At 35.3% G+C, this 18,475-nt stretch overlaps 1 protein-coding gene across 1 annotated transcript; it reads left to right on the top strand.

Moving 5' to 3' along the window:
* Nucleotides 1-399: 399 nt before the first annotated feature.
* On the top strand, nt 400-16,883 carry grk1.S (G protein-coupled receptor kinase 1 S homeolog). The gene is made up of 7 exons (XM_018249831.2): nt 400-1,443; nt 5,818-5,945; nt 7,326-7,483; nt 9,011-9,094; nt 10,607-10,731; nt 14,855-15,056; nt 15,986-16,883. Exons 1-7 carry the CDS (start codon nt 745-747, stop codon nt 16,261-16,263), a joined length of 1,674 nt encoding a protein of 557 aa, XP_018105320.1. The 5' UTR covers nt 400-744; the 3' UTR covers nt 16,264-16,883.
* Nucleotides 16,884-18,475: the final 1,592 nt, after the last annotated feature.

Raw genomic sequence — 18,475 nt, 5'->3', positions numbered from 1 at the left:
CCTACTGTGTGTATATATGACAGGAACCTTGAACTGTAAACTCCACTAGAGCAGGGTCTGATGTGAATGGTAAAAATATCTGTTAAAGGGCTGCAGAAATAATGTTGTCAGCAATCCTCATTTTCTCTAAGAATATGAAACAGTAGTATACAGCTAAATATTATGTCACTGTTTAAACATTTGTGTATTAAGCATTTTTATTTCTTTAAAAGCAGCATCAGTGTTATAGTGTTATACACCTGAGGGTTTAAAATAGGACTGGTGTATTTGGAAAGGATAATGATGCAGAGAGGTGGAGAGAAAGAATGGAATTATCTGCTTAACTGGATAAAGAGTTTACCAAGGTGTTGACTCAGGAGTATTATTCCTTCACCTGTCATTAACTATCTTTTGTAATAAATGTTCCTGTATTATATCTCAGATGTGGATTACAATTTTATGACTCAGATGATTCATCCTGAATTTCTTGGACTTTTTGTGTTTTATTTGAGCATTTATTTGAGGATCATGTATGCATGTAGTTTTTACAGTATTTTTGTTTTCTATTATTTTAAATAGTGCCTGGTGAACATGGAAAGGCCATACCCATTTGCAGGCCTTAGACTATAATTCTAGCTTGAGCAAAGGGATTTCACTAAGCCTGTGAAACTCTGCACACTGTGAACATAACATCCATTCAGTCAAGCAGTGCAGCTGCTAGCTGCCCAATTGTTCATGTTGGGTTCAGTAGACTAACAATCAAAGATGGATTTTGGAGCACTGGAAACAGTGGTAGCCAATTCTGCATATATTACAGCACGGGGTAGTTTTGATGGAGGCTTTAATCCACAAATTACAAGGAACAAGAAATATCGAGCAAGGCTCAAGCTACCACCCCTCTCCGAGTGCGAACACTTGAAGGAAAAACTTGATCTACAGTTTGAAAATATTTGTGTCAAGCAACCTATTGGGAAAAAAATATTTCAAGAATTTTTGGAAACAACTGAGTTTGCTCATATAGTGGAGATTTGGAATGATATTGAAGACTATGATGTTGCTGAGGATGAGGATCGTTTGCGGAAAGCTAGGGCTATCATTAACAAATATCTTGATTCTGACTCAAAGCAATTTTGTCACTATTTAGATGAGAAAGCAATCATAAAAGTAGTACAGGACTGTAATAAAGTCTCAGACATGCTCTTTAAACAGCTACTTAAATCCACAACTGATTATTTGAAAGAAAATACATTTTCACTATACAAGGAAAGTAAATATTTTTCCAAGTTTCTACAATGGAAACAGCTTGAAGCTCAACCCATTGGAGATGACTGGTTTATGGACTTTAGGATCCTTGGAAAAGGGGGATTTGGAGAAGTATCTGCTACGCAAATGAGGGCAACAGGTAAAATGTATGCTTGCAAGAAACTCAGCAAGAAACGATTAAAGAAAAGGAAGGGATTTGAAGTAAGTTTTTTATTTTACTGTATTTCAATTGTCCAAAAGCCATGCAGTTGGATTTTCCTAAATTGCTGGTGTAGTACAGTAGCACAGTACAATCCAGTAGAATATTTATAAGACTTCATTATAGTTCTTATGCTGCACTTTATTAGTGTATATTTAAAGACATTGCATTTACTTTTTTATTATCAGGATACCACCTAAAAATATGCCAAAATTTTATACCATTGTCAACCTGGTAAAATCATTTAGGCACAAAGAATTTTTGGCGTGAATGTGGTGTCGAACACTGGTTGATGTTGGCACTAACATCTCTTTTTACTTCACTATTATATAAAACATATCTACAAAATTAAACAATTTACTGGGAATTTTATTGTGAATTTTATCTTACAAAAATCCAATGACAATTTCAATTTTCATTAGAAGCTTGAGACAAAATGTGTGCTTGAGACAAAGAGTGTTTTTGTTGATTAATAAACCAAGGTGCATCTTGTTTGAAAAATAAGCATGATTAATTAGATGTATACAATTCCATTGTTAAAACTGTCAGGTAGCAATGTATAGGTATGGGACCAGTTATTCAGAATGCTTGGGACTTGGGTTTTTTTGGATAAGGGGTATTTCTGTAATTGGATCTCTATACCATAAATCTGTATTTAAAAAAATAAATTAAACCCAATAGAATTCTTTTGCCTCCAATAAGGATTCACTATAGCTTAGTTGGGATCAAGTACAATGTACTGTTTTATTATTATTATAAGAAAAATTAAACATTTAAAAAAATGTAATTATTTGATGTAAATAGAGTCTATGGGAGATAGCTTTCCTATAAGTCTGAGCTTTCTGGATAACAGGTTTCCAGAAAATGGATCCCATACCTGTAGGTGATTTACATTGAAAGAGTTCATATTTGCTTTTCCACATCCATTAACATATTACAGCAAATAATCTGCATGGATAGATTTTGGTCACTGCCCTCACTGTACACTTCTGCTTATATATGCTTAAAACTGCATATGTAAACTTAACAAAAGCAGATAAGGGTTGGTCTAACACAGGGGTTCCCAAACTCTTTTACCCGTGAGCCACATTCAAATGAGAAAAAGAGTTGGGGAGCAACACAAGCATCCAAAACGTTCCTGGGTGAGCCAAATAAGTGCTTTGATTGGGTATTTGGTAGTCCCTATGTGGAATGGCAGCCTACAAGAGACTCTGTTTGGCAGTACAGCTGTTTTTATGCAACTAAAACTTGCCTCAAAGCCAGTAATTCAAAAATAAGCACCTGCTTTTAGGCCACTGGGAGCAACATCCAAGGTGTTGGTGAGCAACTGGTTGGTGATCACTGGTCTAACACATCTTTCCCCAAGCAGATTAATTTAATTAAGAAATGCTAAGAGTATAGTTATATGAATATAAAGCTGATGAATTGCCCACAACAATGCTGTCCCAATCCATAGATATGACATTAGCTAATATTATTACATTTCTCACTATTGTTTATAATGGGGATTAACAACAAGTACGTCTTAGTCTGATGTAATGCACCGAATAAACTATGAAAGTTTCAGTTGTGCCTCCATTTATAAAATGCTCCGTCAATATTATTCTATTTACCAACAGCATGTTTGAAATGCAAAGGACATTATCAAATGAATTTGAAAAAAAAAAACAAAAGATACAGAGCAAAGCCCATTCAAACCACTTAGTAACAGGGTAGCCATTTTAGTAATTTCAAAATATTTCTATTATTCAATTTAAAATTCTCCTTTCCTCCTCTCAGTTTGTGTTATCAGCTCAATGACCTAGAACTTTGTTTGGATTGGAGAGTTTTCTCAGTTCGGTGTTTGGATGTAGTTGATATGGAATAATGATGAGTGACCTGTATTTAAAAAATACTATTAAGAATTGTGTGTATATTTATATTACTTAACTGCTCAAAGGACTGTTTTTGCTAATAAGGTATCCCTTCTGCTGATGTCATGGGACTATTTACTAACATACAGAACAATTTTTGTGCAAATTCAAGTTTTCCTTTGAAGGTGTATATATTTTCAATTTATGAAAAGTCAAGGTTGGACCCAAACTTTCTCTTGCTTATTCATGAATGTTTGTGAATATGCTATCATTATGATCTATGGCAACCTTTTAACAAGTTTTTTAGCTCATTATAATCATGTAATACTGGATACTTTAGTCTCAATATCATTAACCACAATTTGACAGCTATTGAACTCTCATGCTAATTGCATAGTTTTACACCCTCAGATTACAGGTCCTATTTAAAAATAAGAAAAAATAAATAAATAAATAAAATAAGAAAAATACACCCTGGTATAGGATATATTTTCTGGATAACAGATCCTATACCTGTTTAGATTTTACTTCTATGAAATCTCAGAAATCTCAGAATTTCAGCCGTGTCCTATTAAAAAAAAACATTTTTTTGACAAGTTTTTTTTTTCAAAAAACAAAGTTTGGAACGATTACATTTGTTTTACCTTTTGGTTTGAAATAGAGGTTTATTGATTAAATTGTTGGCTTGTGTTCTTTCCTTATAAAGTTAAAAGCACAGTATACAGTATTTAACTGTAGCATAACAAAGTACTTTATTTTCTCAAGGACATGACAGATTAAGGTTGTCCTCCCTTATGTGCAGGAGCTTTACTTTCAATATTTTCCCATATTGCATTTTTGATTCTTTCTTGTGTAAATTTGTATTTTGTGTGCTAACATAAAAAGGTGTGTCTGTGTACCTGTTATCCAGGAAGTTCCAAACTATGGGAAAGCCATCTCCCATAGACTGAATTTTAATCAAATAATGCAGATATCTTAAAAATCCTTTTTCTGCAATAATAACACAGTATTACATCATCATTGAAACATTTTAGCATTGCTAATATTTGTAGTGATTAAAAATTGACACACAACGCAAATATATATGGAATGACAGCTTCGAAGCAATAACACTGAAGTGGGTAACTAAAACTTTCTCAATGGATAATATCTGACATGTGAACATAGGATCCGTAGGCAACAGTCTTAGAAAATACTTATGACAGTAATTCTAATAATTCCAATGGTAAGAGGGAAAATTGTCATTATAGGTCAACTACTTAGGACATATTTAGGTTATGCATGCGCATACTGAGTGGTTGTCCTGGGCTCTGGACTTGTTCAGTCTATGTCCCAGCATGACCCACACCTGCAGAGGGTGTAATACTTGCACTTAAATACAGAAGTAGTTTTGTATTTATTTATATTATATTTATATTATTTTATAGTATTCATCCCAGTATCTTTCAATGTTCAGAGCTGTATATACAGGTATAGGATCCGTTATCCGGAAACCCATTATACAGAAAGCTACGAATTACGGAAAGGCTGTCTCCCATAGACTCCATTATAATTAAATATTCTAAATTTTTAAAAATTGATTTCCTTTTTGTCTGTAATAATAAAACAGTACATTCTACTTGGTTCAAACTAAGTTATATAATTTATTCTTATTAGAAGCAACAACCATCTATTGGGTTTATTAAATATTTGTATGATTTTCTAGTAGACAAGGTATGAAGATTCAAATTATGGAAAGATCCATTATCCGGAAAACCCCAGGTCCCGAGCATTCTGGATCCCATACCTGTATAAGTTGCGACATGTAAAGAATAAAATATACAGTATAAACAGTACATTCCATGTCATCATACGACATCTTCCTCAACACTGCCCCAGACATGGGGGACAATAATCTCCAGGTGAATACCTTTTGAAGCTTTCGGAGCACCAAGGCCACCAATATAAACTACGTAGCTTAGTTAGGATCAATTACAAGGTACTGTTTTATTATTGAAGAGAAAAAAATATAGTTATTATTTGCTTAAAATGGAGTCCATGAGAGATGACCTTCTTCCAATTCCAGTTTTCTGGATAACGTGTTTCCTGGATCATGGATCCCAAACCTGTATGAAAACAAATAGCAAAATTGGACTCTTACCCCCATATGTAATAAAAGGCAAAACGTTTGCCCAGGAGTAGTAACCCATAGCAGCCAATAAGAATTTACCAGGTGATCAGTAAATTTTACCTGCTGATTGGTTACTGCTCCTGGGCAAATTTAGTACCTTTAATTACATAACGCTTAATGCATATTCACTAGGCAAATAAAAATCTGAATGACAAGTAAGTTAGGGGGCGGGATGTGCTTCCCCCAGTCGGCACCTATATGTGTACATCATATTGCATCCTTTCTTGAACTCTGTGAATGTCCCCTCTTAAAGTATTTACATCACCACTAATGTACCTCTTTATGAAATTCAAAGCTGTACATTCAGAAGAAATTAGAAACAAAGAACTCAACAAAACATTTTGTGTTTGCAGGGGGCTATGGTGGAAAAAAGAATTCTTGCTAAGGTCCACAGCAGATTTATTGTCTCACTGGCATATGCATTCCAGACCAAGACTGACGTTTGCTTAGTTATGACGTTAATGAATGGTGGTGACCTACGGTAAGCTGATAATATTTCAGACTATGACATTTGACAAAAAAATAAAACACATCAGACACAGTGCTCCTCTATTTTGTTCTTTTTACAGATATGCATTGTTTCCTACTAAACAGACAATATTTTGATTTGTGTTTTCATGTAAATATGAGCAGAAGATAAATATATTTTTTTATAACTAATAAGGAGTTCTAAGGCCACTATATCTTTCCTTTATCTCTTCCTTTATATTAAAAATCACTGTATAATTTTCTTCTTTTGTTTTTTTCTACCTTGCTTCAATTTTCGACCTTCACTGTAGTCATTTTCTCATGTTTTCTGACCACGGCATTCCATGTCACAGAAATATTACACATAAAATAATGAAATCTATTTTCTAGTCTATTTTCTAAACTAAAAGAGTCATCAGCTCGAATGGGTGGAGGTACATGACAAAAGCTTAATATCTGGTGTAATGGTTTATGCATCATTTTATCACAAATGTTTCATTCTTACTGTCATAATTTAATTCACTTGAATAACTTTTAATGATATATACAGTTGCAATTTAACACTAGCTTTAGGGAGAACAAATTCCAATCCCCCAATCCCAGGCCCCCACTCCCCATACCACCCATGTAGCATTCTTAACTGCAAGTCATCACAATGCATGAAAAAATACACACAGATTTCAGTTTCAGTAAGGGACTTTCTGTAGACACTTCTGAACAGTGGTCTGATCATGTCACTGCAGTCCCAGTCACATTTGTGTGATTTCTCAGCCATTGATTAGCACCTGAAAAATGCCTGCAACAATTACCCTCGAAGATATCATAACCATTACTTAAAGTTCTTCTTACCTGGTTACTTGGGAGTACAGAATGGAAACACTATATTATTGTTTTAGGGTAAAATAAATTAGAATAGGAACTCCACCTGACAAAAGATCAGTACAGCCTTGGGTTAACCTGGGTCTTGTAAGGGGTAAATAAATGTCTATCCTGCTGCCTATGGGTTAACTCAGTGACGAAGGGAGGTTGTACCCCCCGAAACGTTGATATTGGTGGTGAATAAAAATTAAAGAAAACTGCAGAAAATTGGTGTGTGCGGATCCATAATTGAAATTGCTACTATTGGAGGGCCTCGTCAGGCCGGAGGATAACCAGCACCACTAAAGCAGAAAAAGTGAGTAAAGTTCCAGGTGTGCGGTGTAACCATTCCAATACAATTAACTCAGTGAAGAACTTTGTCCTTGTAATTTTCAAAATAGGGAAATCATAGATAAAATCAATCTGCAATTAACTGGAAAGCTTTCTATAATCGCTGAGACAATTTTGAGCTGTCAAAACTCTAATGAATAGGCTTATACTGTTTTAAAAACTTCTAACACTTTCTCCCTTTTAGGTTCCATATTTACAATTTGGATGAAGAAAATCCCGGACTTGATGAACACAGAGCTTGCTTTTACACTGCTCAGATCATATCTGGGTTGGAACATTTGCATCAAAACAGGATCATCTACCGAGACCTCAAACCTGAAAATGTGCTATTAGACAATGATGGTATGAGCATTTGTGCTGCATGATATTCATTTTGTTTAATAACCAGGTCCAAATTTAGAGAAGAGGGTTTCCTAGTACAAAAAGAAAAATGATGGTCTCATGCTATACTCCCTGAAGCTGTCTCAAATTTGCAACAGAGGGGTAAAGAAACTTCAAAAGCACCTGCATCAACTGTATTAAAAAATAATTTCAGTAGCCCTGTATTTTCTGAATTGCTAGAACGCCCAATTTGTTTGACACCGTCTACCTTTTATAAATCCATGTTGATGACTACATATAATACCATGCTCTGGAACATAATCTTGAATGTAATCCCTTCAAATAACATGCTTTTTTAAATATTGGAATAATATTGACCATGCAAAAATGTAGCTAAGCTCAAAGTTATTTTCCTTCAGGCCCCAGTGCCCTACTTAAATTAATTAACGATATTTAAGTACCTTATTCTGTTTCGGCTTCTGACATTTACTTAGCCGGAGTATAGGAATAGAATAAAAAATACATCAGATTTCGAAGTATTTTTTTGGCTACTTCGACCATCGAATTGGCTACTTCGACCTTCGACTACCATCGACCATTCAATAGTCGAAGTACTGTCTCTTTAAAAAAAATCTGACCCCCTACTTCTCCACCTAAAACCTACCGAGCATCAATGTTATCCTATGGGAAAGGTCCCCATAGGCTTTATAGCCAATTTCTGATCAAAGGAAAATCGTTCGATCAATGGATTAAAATCCTTCCAATCGTTCAATTCTAAGGATTTAATTGTTCGATCGAACGATCAAACGATTATTTCTTCGATCAATTGATCGAACAAATAGCGCTAAATCCTTCGACTTCGATATTCGAAGTCGAAGGATTTTACCGTCGAATATCAAGGGTTAATTAACCCTCGATATTCGACCCTAAGTAAATGTGCCCCTATGTGTTCGAACTGAGCAATTTGTACTGCTACTGTAACTCAGGATATATACATATATCCATATAGATTAATCTGTGCCTGTTTCCTCTAATTTGGAGAAAAGTATTAGTGTATGGTGTTTAGTTTAAAAAAAACTTAATACATGATGCATAGAGGTGCAGCTTAAGTTGACAAAATGTGTAAAGGCATGTAAAGCATTTTCATTTTTTAAGTGTTACAAGCCCTTTCTAACTAGAAAAAACAGATTTATTTTAGGCTTTAATAATTTGTAAATGCAGTGTCACGTTGTAATTGAAGAGTGAAATAATCAGTGTTTATTAGCCCATTTTCAAAACAAAAAATATACTGTGTATCTGAGGGCTACTGAATACAACATACAAATAAACAGTGCCATACTCTCTTAGATCTTTTGAAAAGTCTTCTCTATGTATGGCATTTTGTCAATGTATAGGCACTCAATAGAAAAAGTACCTTGCTTCTTTCTTGTTCATGCATACTTCTATACTTGGTGAATAATCTTAATGCTTATATCAACTGTATGTGCAGCTGAAATAAAAGAACTGTATATCTTGTGCAGTGGAACAAAGCCAATGTTTACCTTCCAGGAAATGTCCGCATATCTGACCTTGGACTTGCTGTAGAACTTAAGGAAAAGAAATCAAAAACTAAGGGTTATGCAGGAACACCAGGTAAGACAATCTACAGAGAATACAAGAGGCTCTAGGGCTTCTTAACTTATTGCACTGCAATTCACCTCAATCCCATTTTCCCACTAGGTACTTGCATAAACTAGCGCCTTAAACCATTTAGCTGAACTCAACTCTACCTCCTGTTCTGAATTTAGTACAACTGCGCCCATTGATAAAGACCCTGGTGAAAACCCTTAAAGCTATAGCCGCTTCCTATCCAGGAGATATCTCCAAAAATTGGCTGCACACGTCCCTCTAACAATGAATGGCAAAAATGTCTCCAATTCATGTCAATGTGCAAGTGCAATTGCAGAAATGTTGATGCATTAGTTGCAATTGTGTCACTCAACTACCCCAAGTTACTGCAGCGATGTGGGAGATGCATTGTAGGTATGCATAATATGGCACTTTGTGTCTGAAATTGTAGTTTGCATAATGTGGCACAGAAAGTAAATGACCCCTTATACCCTGTAGCTGAGAATACTCATACATAATAAATATAGATCAACTTTACTGAAGGGGCTTTTCTTAAAACAGTACAATTCTTTGAATCTTCAGTAATAGGGTTCCTACCTTTTCTGGATGAAAAATACCATCTTTCCTACATTTTTATCTTTTTTCCTTATAAATAACATTGGTATCAGGCACAATTTTTACTCTCTAAATACTAGCCAAATAGCAACCCCATTCCGTAAAAATGGACATCTAAACAGGCTACAAACCTTCAAGGGCAATTTGGCCTCAAAATGTTGCTAATGTTGTTAATTGTGACTAGTAAAGGGCAATTTGTGTATATTTTCTAAGCCAACAGGCAATGAGAAAACATACACATACTAGGGCTCATTTATCAACACTGGGCAAATTTGCCCATGGGCAGTTACCTATAGCAACCAATCAGTGATTAACTTTCTGAAACCAGCTGCAAGTAGAACAATGAATGCAGCAATCTGATTGGTTGCCATGGGTTACTGCCCATGGGCAAATTTGCCCAGTGTTGATAAATGAACCCCACTGTATCTCTCCAACTTTCTTGGATTACATTGTGCTATTCCTGGTCCTTTCATTCTTGGCCACATTGCCCATATGTTAAGATGGTTCCCCTTGCCTGTTAGGCCATGCCTCGCGTCTACCCTTTTATGAGAGAAAAATCAAACATTACTTTAGTGCTTTTGGGTAACAGTAATTCATATTTGCATAATTTATATCAATATATATAATAAACAAGAAAATTACTACCAGTCTAATTATAGAAAATAAATTATTGTACAGTAACGAGCAACTTATAGATAATTTAATGAATTCACACATTAAGGTGAAATCAAGTTAACAGATACAAAACCTTGCAATAATTTATTATAGGCAGCATTATTCTCCAACATATACTGAAATACTTTGATTTATTCAGTTCTGTGTGTACTTTTGATTCAACCTGTCTGTTTTTCTAAACTTGTTAGGCTTAGTTTGCGTTCCTTTTTCTGCATAATTACTACCATTATCATTTCTCTTTTACAGGATTTATGGCACCTGAATTATTGCAAGGTGAAGAATATGATTATTCTGTAGATTATTTCTCACTGGGTGTCACACTGTATGAAATGATAGCCGCACGTGGCCCCTTTCGATGCAGAGGAGAAAAGGTAATTACATTAAACTGTGGGGATCTTGGACTGTGAGCTCTACTGAGATAAGGACTGATGTGAATGAGTACTGTATCTTTCTCTGTAAAGAGCTGCACAGCATGTTGGAGCTATTTAAAGGAAAATATTATGACATATTCCAATAATGACCTGGGAATTATACTCTGTTTTGCAACCCACTATGGATTCAAATGTTGCCTATTATAGGATAACTAATAAAATTACATGGCTTTATAGTATCACTCAGCCTGTGTGGCACTGGCGTTATAGGTGTTTACATTTTTTTCTCCAGCAGACCTTCATGTACAGTATAAGGTCTATCATATGCTTACACAAATCTTTGTGTAAGCAGATGGCTGTCAGCTATCATCTAATTATATAATTATACTGTCTAACCCAAATTTTGGATCCCCTATCTAACTTCTTTAAAAGTCAGATTCAGTTTCCGTGATTCCACCTTATTATTTGGCTGCAATACCAATATCAGCATCCTGTATCTTATGGGTGAACTGATCATGTTTATGAGCTGTATATACAGTATACACTGCATTGACAATAAGCTTCTAAACTAAACATACCAGCTACATGTCATAGTCATGTAGTCCTTAATGATTTGTGTTTTACACTGATAGTTTTGTTTTTTAGCCTGGTCATTATAACAATTGTTTTGGTGGCATATTAAATATATATGTTACACCCCTATACAATATTTCTGTGCAACTTCCACATTACAAAATACAATACAATTTTTTTTTTACTTCAAGCAGATAATATTATATTATTTTCTATAAATGTATAGTCTAATTTACAAAACACATTTAACAGAATTTGTAAAATGTAAACGTGTATTCCTTTGTTTACAAAATCTGTTCATTGTCCTGCATTTTTCCTTACTCTCCCTTTACTGTAAGTCATTACAGTAAGGTTTTTCTGTGAGGTGTTTACAGAAATGACAACAAGAATTCACCGACACACAGGTAATGCAAGCAGGTTATACCTTGCTAAGTGTTTATTGCAGCATGCAACGTTTCAGGGTTGCCCCCTTTATCAAGCATAAAAATACAGACTGCACAAAACAATTTATAGGTTAAACACATCACATGATCAGATGAGTGGGCGTGTGCAAAAGTGGAAATAGTTAACACCAATCGTAAGAAACACAAAAGAAAAAGTATATATTTATATTTGTACTTGTGCAGAAGCCGATACCAGCAGAAAAAGTTAATCCTTAGTGCAAAACAGTTTTTGTAGAAAAGTGTCCATTAGTAGCTACTCCTTCCTGAAAAAAATGAAACAATTCGACACAGTACTTAATGTTAAAAGTGTATCAAAAAGAGTATCAAAAGGTATCAAAAAGGTAAAAAAAAGTATCAAAAAGTATCAAAAGAGTAAAAAGTTTCAAAATTGTCCCAATACAATATGTCAAGAAAAAAGAAACACAATAACAGAAAAACAGATAAAACATTGTAGAAAACTGTAAAAAGGCTGTTATGGATCAAAGGCAGTATCAAAAGGAGTGTTTACAGAAATGTAACTAGTGCTGCTATATAGTCATGCATACCTGCATTCTGACTATTTTTTAGAAAAATTGTTTATAAATTACAAATAAGTTATTTGAAAATTGAATCTGACTTTTGACGTTTTGGTGAGAGTATACTACCCTCTTGTGGCAGTAGTTAATATTTAAAGAAATCAGAAAATGCCACTATTATGATGATGATTAAATGGGGCAAATTTACTTACCTTCGAAGTTGTGCCAATGTTGCCGCACTTCGCCAGGCGTTGATTCGCCAGGGCTGTGCAAATTCACGAAGATGCAAGTTGCGCACAAGTTACCGATCATTTGCGAAGTTGCACTAGCGATGTTACGATCAGCGGTTCGAAGTTACGCTAGCGAAGGTAAATTTGCATACGGTGTGCAGTTAAAGTACAATGGCCCTATATGCAGCAGAAACACATTACACTACACAAGGCCAGGGAACCTTAATAAATGTATTCTAATGCCCTACACATGTGGCCACAGTATAGTTTAGGTGCCATATTTTATCAAATGTAGGGGGGAAGGAGGGTACCCTAAAAAAAAAAATTCGCTCTTTTTCAGACTATCACCCTATCAAAAGTAAATGACGCCAGCGTTTTTTTGGACTTAGAAAAAAATTTCAACTTTTTTTGAACCATCCCTATCTACTCTGTTGCACTTCGCCTGGTCTGAGGTGGCGAAGTAAAGTCTGGCGCAAGAGGTAACGTTCACGAAAATCCTCAAGTTAGTGAATTAGCGTAGTTACGTCCCTTCACCATAGCGCAACTTCGCCTGGCATAAGGGTGCGAAGTAGCGTTAGAGTAGGTCCACTTCGCTAGTGAATTTACGCCAGCACCCGTTAGTAAATCGGCAAAGTGGCAAAATGACGTCACGCTGGCGAATTTTTGCTAGCGTAAGCCACTTCGTGCTTTAGTAAATTTGCTCCTATGTTTGCTAAGAAGGGCATTTGAAAAGCATGGCTTACATTCACTTTATTTTGTTATTAATGCTCAGTAGAAGATTTTTGTATAGGTTTATCAGCCTTGTTCAGCTAGTTTCTCCCTAGACCAATCATTTACATTTTGACCATAGAGTCCAGAAGCTTCACGTCATGTTGGTGATACTTTTTGCATTTTCTCTACATGATTCCTATTTAAACTTTTCTAAAAAGTAAATAGAATTACAAAGCGTATGTTTCTATTCATTTCAGTCTGCTCCTGTGCAACAAATTATTCTCCCTCTTTTTGTTTGAAAGTTATTTAGATCTTTATGACAAGTTGAATGTATAACTCTTAAAGGAAAACTATAACCCCCTGAACAATGTAGATCTGTATAAAAATATATTGCTTAAAACTAGGAATGCACCGAATCCACTATTCCGAATGCGTGAATCTTTCGAAAGATTCGGAACGAATACCGAACGGAATCCAAATCCTAATTTGCATATTTGCAAATTAGGGGCAAAAAGTAAACAGTGGGGAAAAAATGTTTTTACTGACTTGTTTTGTGATGAAAAGTCATCTGATTTCCCTTCCAGTCCCTAATTTGCATATCCAAATTCAGATTTCTGGATTCGGTGCATCCCTACAGCTCATATGTACAACCCTGCTTCACGTTAATAAATAATTTTTATAATAATATACTTTTTTAGTAGTATGTGCCATTGGGTAATCATAAATAGAAAATTGCCATTTTAAAATATATGGGCCGGCCCCTGGGATCCTAGGATTCACAGTGCACACAAACAAACCAAATAAACCATACATGTTAGGTCACATGAGCCAATTAAAAGACAGAGTTCCATGACTGACAGCCTTATTCACTGCAGCCAATAATCATTAACCCTTCTGTTATTGACAGTTTACTACTTTTCACTGGATTATGACACATTCCTCTTGACTTGCATTTATCCTTATTCTTCTGCTGCTTACCCGCCATACACATCTTTTTTCTACTCACCAAGACTGACATCAGACAAACTGAGTGCCAGTCTTAATATTTTAGAATTGTTCTGCCATGACTTATTTGCTATGTGTCTGTAGGTACAGCTTTGGGAAGCTTGATACTTTATGTTGGATACAATTTCCAAATAGGTGTGTGGATGTGTGTAACCTTAGATTGTAAACTCCACTGGGGCAGGGCCTGATGTGAAAAATGTGGAAAGCACGGCAAAATATGCTGGTGTTATATAAATAAAAAATAATAATAACAGTTAAAAGGCAGTTATAATATAGTGAATAAAGTACCCCCTCTTGTAAAATATAAGGATATTATAAGTTACCGAGGAGTTTCATGACCATATAAAAACACGAGGCCGAAGGCCGAGTGTTTTTATACAGGTCATGGAACTCCAAGGTAACTTATAATATCCTCATATTTTACAACTGGGGGTACTTTATTAATTATAATACACAAATTTTAGTGAGTCATGTGACAGAAATTACATCACTACTCACCGTTTATAACTGATGACATCACTACTCACCGTTTATAAGGATATAATTTACAAGATATTCATGGCTTTTGTGTATTATATAGAATTTCTTACCTACAGAGTTTCTCTTGGAAGAATGTTGTTAAATAACAATGTGCCAATTTTGTTAGGTTGAAAACAAGGAGCTAAAGAATAGAATTCTGAATGACTCAGTGACCTACACAGTAAAGTTCAGCCTCGACTGCAAGTCCATCTGTGAAGCCTTACTAGACAAAGATCCCAAAAAAAGGATGGGGTTTAAAGATGGAAATTGCAATCAAATACGAGCACACTTGTTTTTCAGAGGAATAAACTGGAGGAAACTTGAAGCTGGTACGTGAACTGCATGAACAGATCCATAGAAACACACCAAATGACCATAAAAACCCGCTGCCCAACATAGCACCCTCTTTTATGGTTTGCCAGGCTCTGGCAGTAAGAGTTTAGGGAAGAATTTCAATGAAGCGAGGAGGGGGGATAACTGCACAGGGGCCTAAGAGGCTCTAGCTACTCCCAGATTTTTAAGTTTTTCTCAAACTGCTTCTCTAAAAAAAAAAACACAGCAGTCCAAATGCTCCAAAATGTCACTTTTCTCATACATTAAAGTCTTGGATCGAACTCCATGTATATGTTTTATATGTCATAGATGAATCATAAGTGATAACTGACTGTGTGGGCAGATGTCTCTTTCCAAGAGGGAAACTAGATCGAGAGTAAATTTTGAGCATGTTATTACTCTCTCATTATATCTCTGTATAATGAGCTGCTTATTAGGACATAGCCTGTAAACAAAGAATGCACAGTAGCTGGGAGAAGAGAAAGGGGTTTGTTTATGCAGAGAGCTTTGCAGATTGTTCTTGTAGAAACCAGAAGTACAATGTGACTTTACTTTCAATTCAGAATAATAAAAATCATACCTTTTTCCTAATTAAAACAACAGGCAAATAGAATGTTCAACACAAGCCCTATTCATTATTGAAAAGGGGATATACTTCCCTTTATAGATTCCTTTACTTAAAAGGTTGTAAGCTTTCCCAAGCCCTGTCACCATTAGCAACCAATCTTAGTTTTAATCAGTTAATCAGGCCTTAGTTTTAATCAGTTACAAGTTATAAAACCAAATGGAAGATCTGAACTATTTCTATGGTTGCCTGCACTGATGCAGTATAGCGCCTGTTAGTTAAACCCCCCCCCCCCGCCATGTCAAAAATCATAATTTTAACATTTTACCTTGTCTTTATTCTTTTGCTTTACTTAAACAGGTATCCTGCCGGCACCTTTTGCCCCAGACTCCAGAATGGTCTATGCAAAGGATATTCAAGATGTTGGAGCGTTTTCAACAGTTAAAGGAGTCACCCTTGAAGAATCTGACAACAAGTTGTTTGATGAGTTTGCTTCAGGCAACATCCCTTTATCCTGGCAGGAAGAAATGATTGAAACTGGAATTTTTGAGGAAATTAATTCAGACATAAATGATGTTAGAAGGGAATCTATTGTGAATGACAATTCTGCCAAGTCAGGAGTATGTCGAATTGCCTAGAGGATGCAGCAGTGTTTTCAGTCCAAGATGCTCCTGTTGAATATTCTTGAGTATGCTTTGTTGACTGCTATGTTTTTTTTCTTTTTAAAATATCCCATCAAAAAAGATGCTTTACTATACAATAGGTCTCTGCAGTTGATGCTGCTCATTTTACATCTGTACATATCTGAACTGCAATGAGAACATTGGTCACTGGCAATGTTTTTATGTCTGCAAGAAATGCATGGAAGACATTAAATATATATTAGAATAGGCAATCATTTTTTAACTGATAATCTGTGATCCTCTGCAGATGAAAGAGATACGTCTGCATCAGTATAATTCAGTCAACAGATTTTATTCTAGAGATTGTTGCAATTTTTTAGTGCTGCTTAGTCAATAACTTTCATAGGTAGTTCAAGTTGGCTAGATTTTAATCACCTTTCTTATCAAAGAGATGGATTAATGCTCCATAGTAAGAACTTATTCATCAGTGGTGATTTTGGTGTTGTAATTATGACGCAATATATTATTGTTATATTTTAATACTAAATCGAATTGTTTTCTAATTGTATTCACCCCTGTGTTCTGGGACAGAACATTGCATGACATCCACAATATAAATTCTAAGTTTGTTTCAACATATTGATAGAGCTTCATTGAAAAATTCATGTTTCGTATCAGATTAAAGGAAGCAGCAACACTATTGCCTATTTAAAGCTTGCCATTTGGCAGAAACCCAAGTGTCAGTGTAAGGGAAATTGGGCTGATTGCCAGTTGTTAGCAAACATACAGGAAGCTGAACTCTATTATCATACACAACACTTATCGCAGTGCACAACCTCTGAAAGGAGTTTCCAGTTAAGTGTCTCAAAAAGCAACATCTTAGAGCCCCCGCATCCACACACGGTTTACTGAGAAAAAATAGGCTCTCGAGGTTAATGAAAAATATAACCTGAATTAAAGTCCCTGACATTTCTTGAAAACTTTAATGTATAGGTTGCAAGTTATTATGGTAATAAACCTTCACCAATGAATCATATGTCACTGTGAACACAAGTGACTCGTGTTTACAGCTGAACTTTGGATATGCCATTAAATATAATTAAAAGCACAGGTATGGGATCCGTTATTTGGAATCCCATTATCCAGAAAGCTCAGAATTATGCAAAGGCTGTCTCTAATAGACTCCATTTTATCCAAATAATCCAATGCGGTTTCCTTTTTCTCTATATTTTTTTATAATAAAACTGTACCTTGTACTTGATCCAATCTAAGATATAATTAATCTTTATTGGAAGCAAAACCTGCCTATTGGGTTTATTTGATGTTTTAATGATTCTCTAATAGATTAAGGGGCACATTTACTTAGCTCCAGTGAAGGATTAGAATGAAAAAAACTTAAAATTTCGAAGTTTTATTTTGGCTACTTCGACCATCGAATTGGCTACTTCGACTACGACTTCGAATCAAACGATTCGAACTAAAAATCGTTCGACTTTTCGACCATTCGATAGTCGAAGTACTGTTTCTTTAAAAAAAACTTTGACTACCTACTTCGCCACCTAAAAGGAAAATCCTTTGACCGAAGGATTTAATCGTTTGATCGAACGATTTTTCCTTCGATCATTTGATCGAAGCATTTGCGGTAAATCCTTCGACTTCGATATTCGAAGTCGAAGGATTTTACTTCAGGGGTCGAATATCGAGGTTTAATTAACCCTCGATATTCGACCAATAGTAAATGTGCCCCTTAAGGTATGAATATCCAAATTACAGAAAGATCCATTATCCGGAAAACCTCAGGTCCCAAGCATTCAGGATAATGGGTCTCATCCCTGTACAAGAATGGAAAACTTGCAGTCAGTAGCTGGGCTCACATACGCGGTATTCCACAAAGGAACTGTGTAGAGGTTTGATTCACCTATGTAATATTCCCTAATATAAATTCTTGATACAAGAGAGCATATTTCTCTTTATATATGGTAGGATGCATGAGTATATGAAGCACTTTACTTAGGTAGGGTATTTTTCTTAGTCCCTATCCTCAGAACAGGCACTTAGCAAAAATGAGCTACTTTTACACAGTGAGGTTGAAAATCTCTGATTTGCAGGTTGCTTTTTTTATTGTTGTTTATAGTCTTTTTATTCTGCCAGTTACAGGTGTATTGCAAATGAGATGCATACATTGTATCATTATATTGAAAAACTGCTTTCCTCACTGCTTATTACT

The sequence above is a fragment of the Xenopus laevis genome, chromosome 2S (genome assembly GCF_017654675.1).
Source record: "Xenopus laevis strain J_2021 chromosome 2S, Xenopus_laevis_v10.1, whole genome shotgun sequence".
Classification (NCBI taxonomy): Eukaryota; Metazoa; Chordata; class Amphibia; order Anura; family Pipidae; genus Xenopus; species Xenopus laevis.
This window is presented reverse-complemented; position numbering and strand designations above follow the sequence as displayed.

What these genes read in the sequence shown, in the direction of transcription:
- grk1.S (XM_018249831.2), top strand. Translation starts at nt 745, where the DNA reads ATGGATTTTGGAGCACTGGAAACAGTGGTAGCCAATTCTGCATATATT. An exon ending in GGGTTATGCAGGAACACCAG is followed by an intron (nt 9,095 to 10,606) that starts GTAAGACAATCT and finishes TCTCTTTTACAG; the next exon opens with GATTTATGGCACCTGAATTA. An exon ending in TTCGATGCAGAGGAGAAAAG is followed by an intron (nt 10,732 to 14,854) that starts GTAATTACATTA and finishes CAATTTTGTTAG; the next exon opens with GTTGAAAACAAGGAGCTAAA.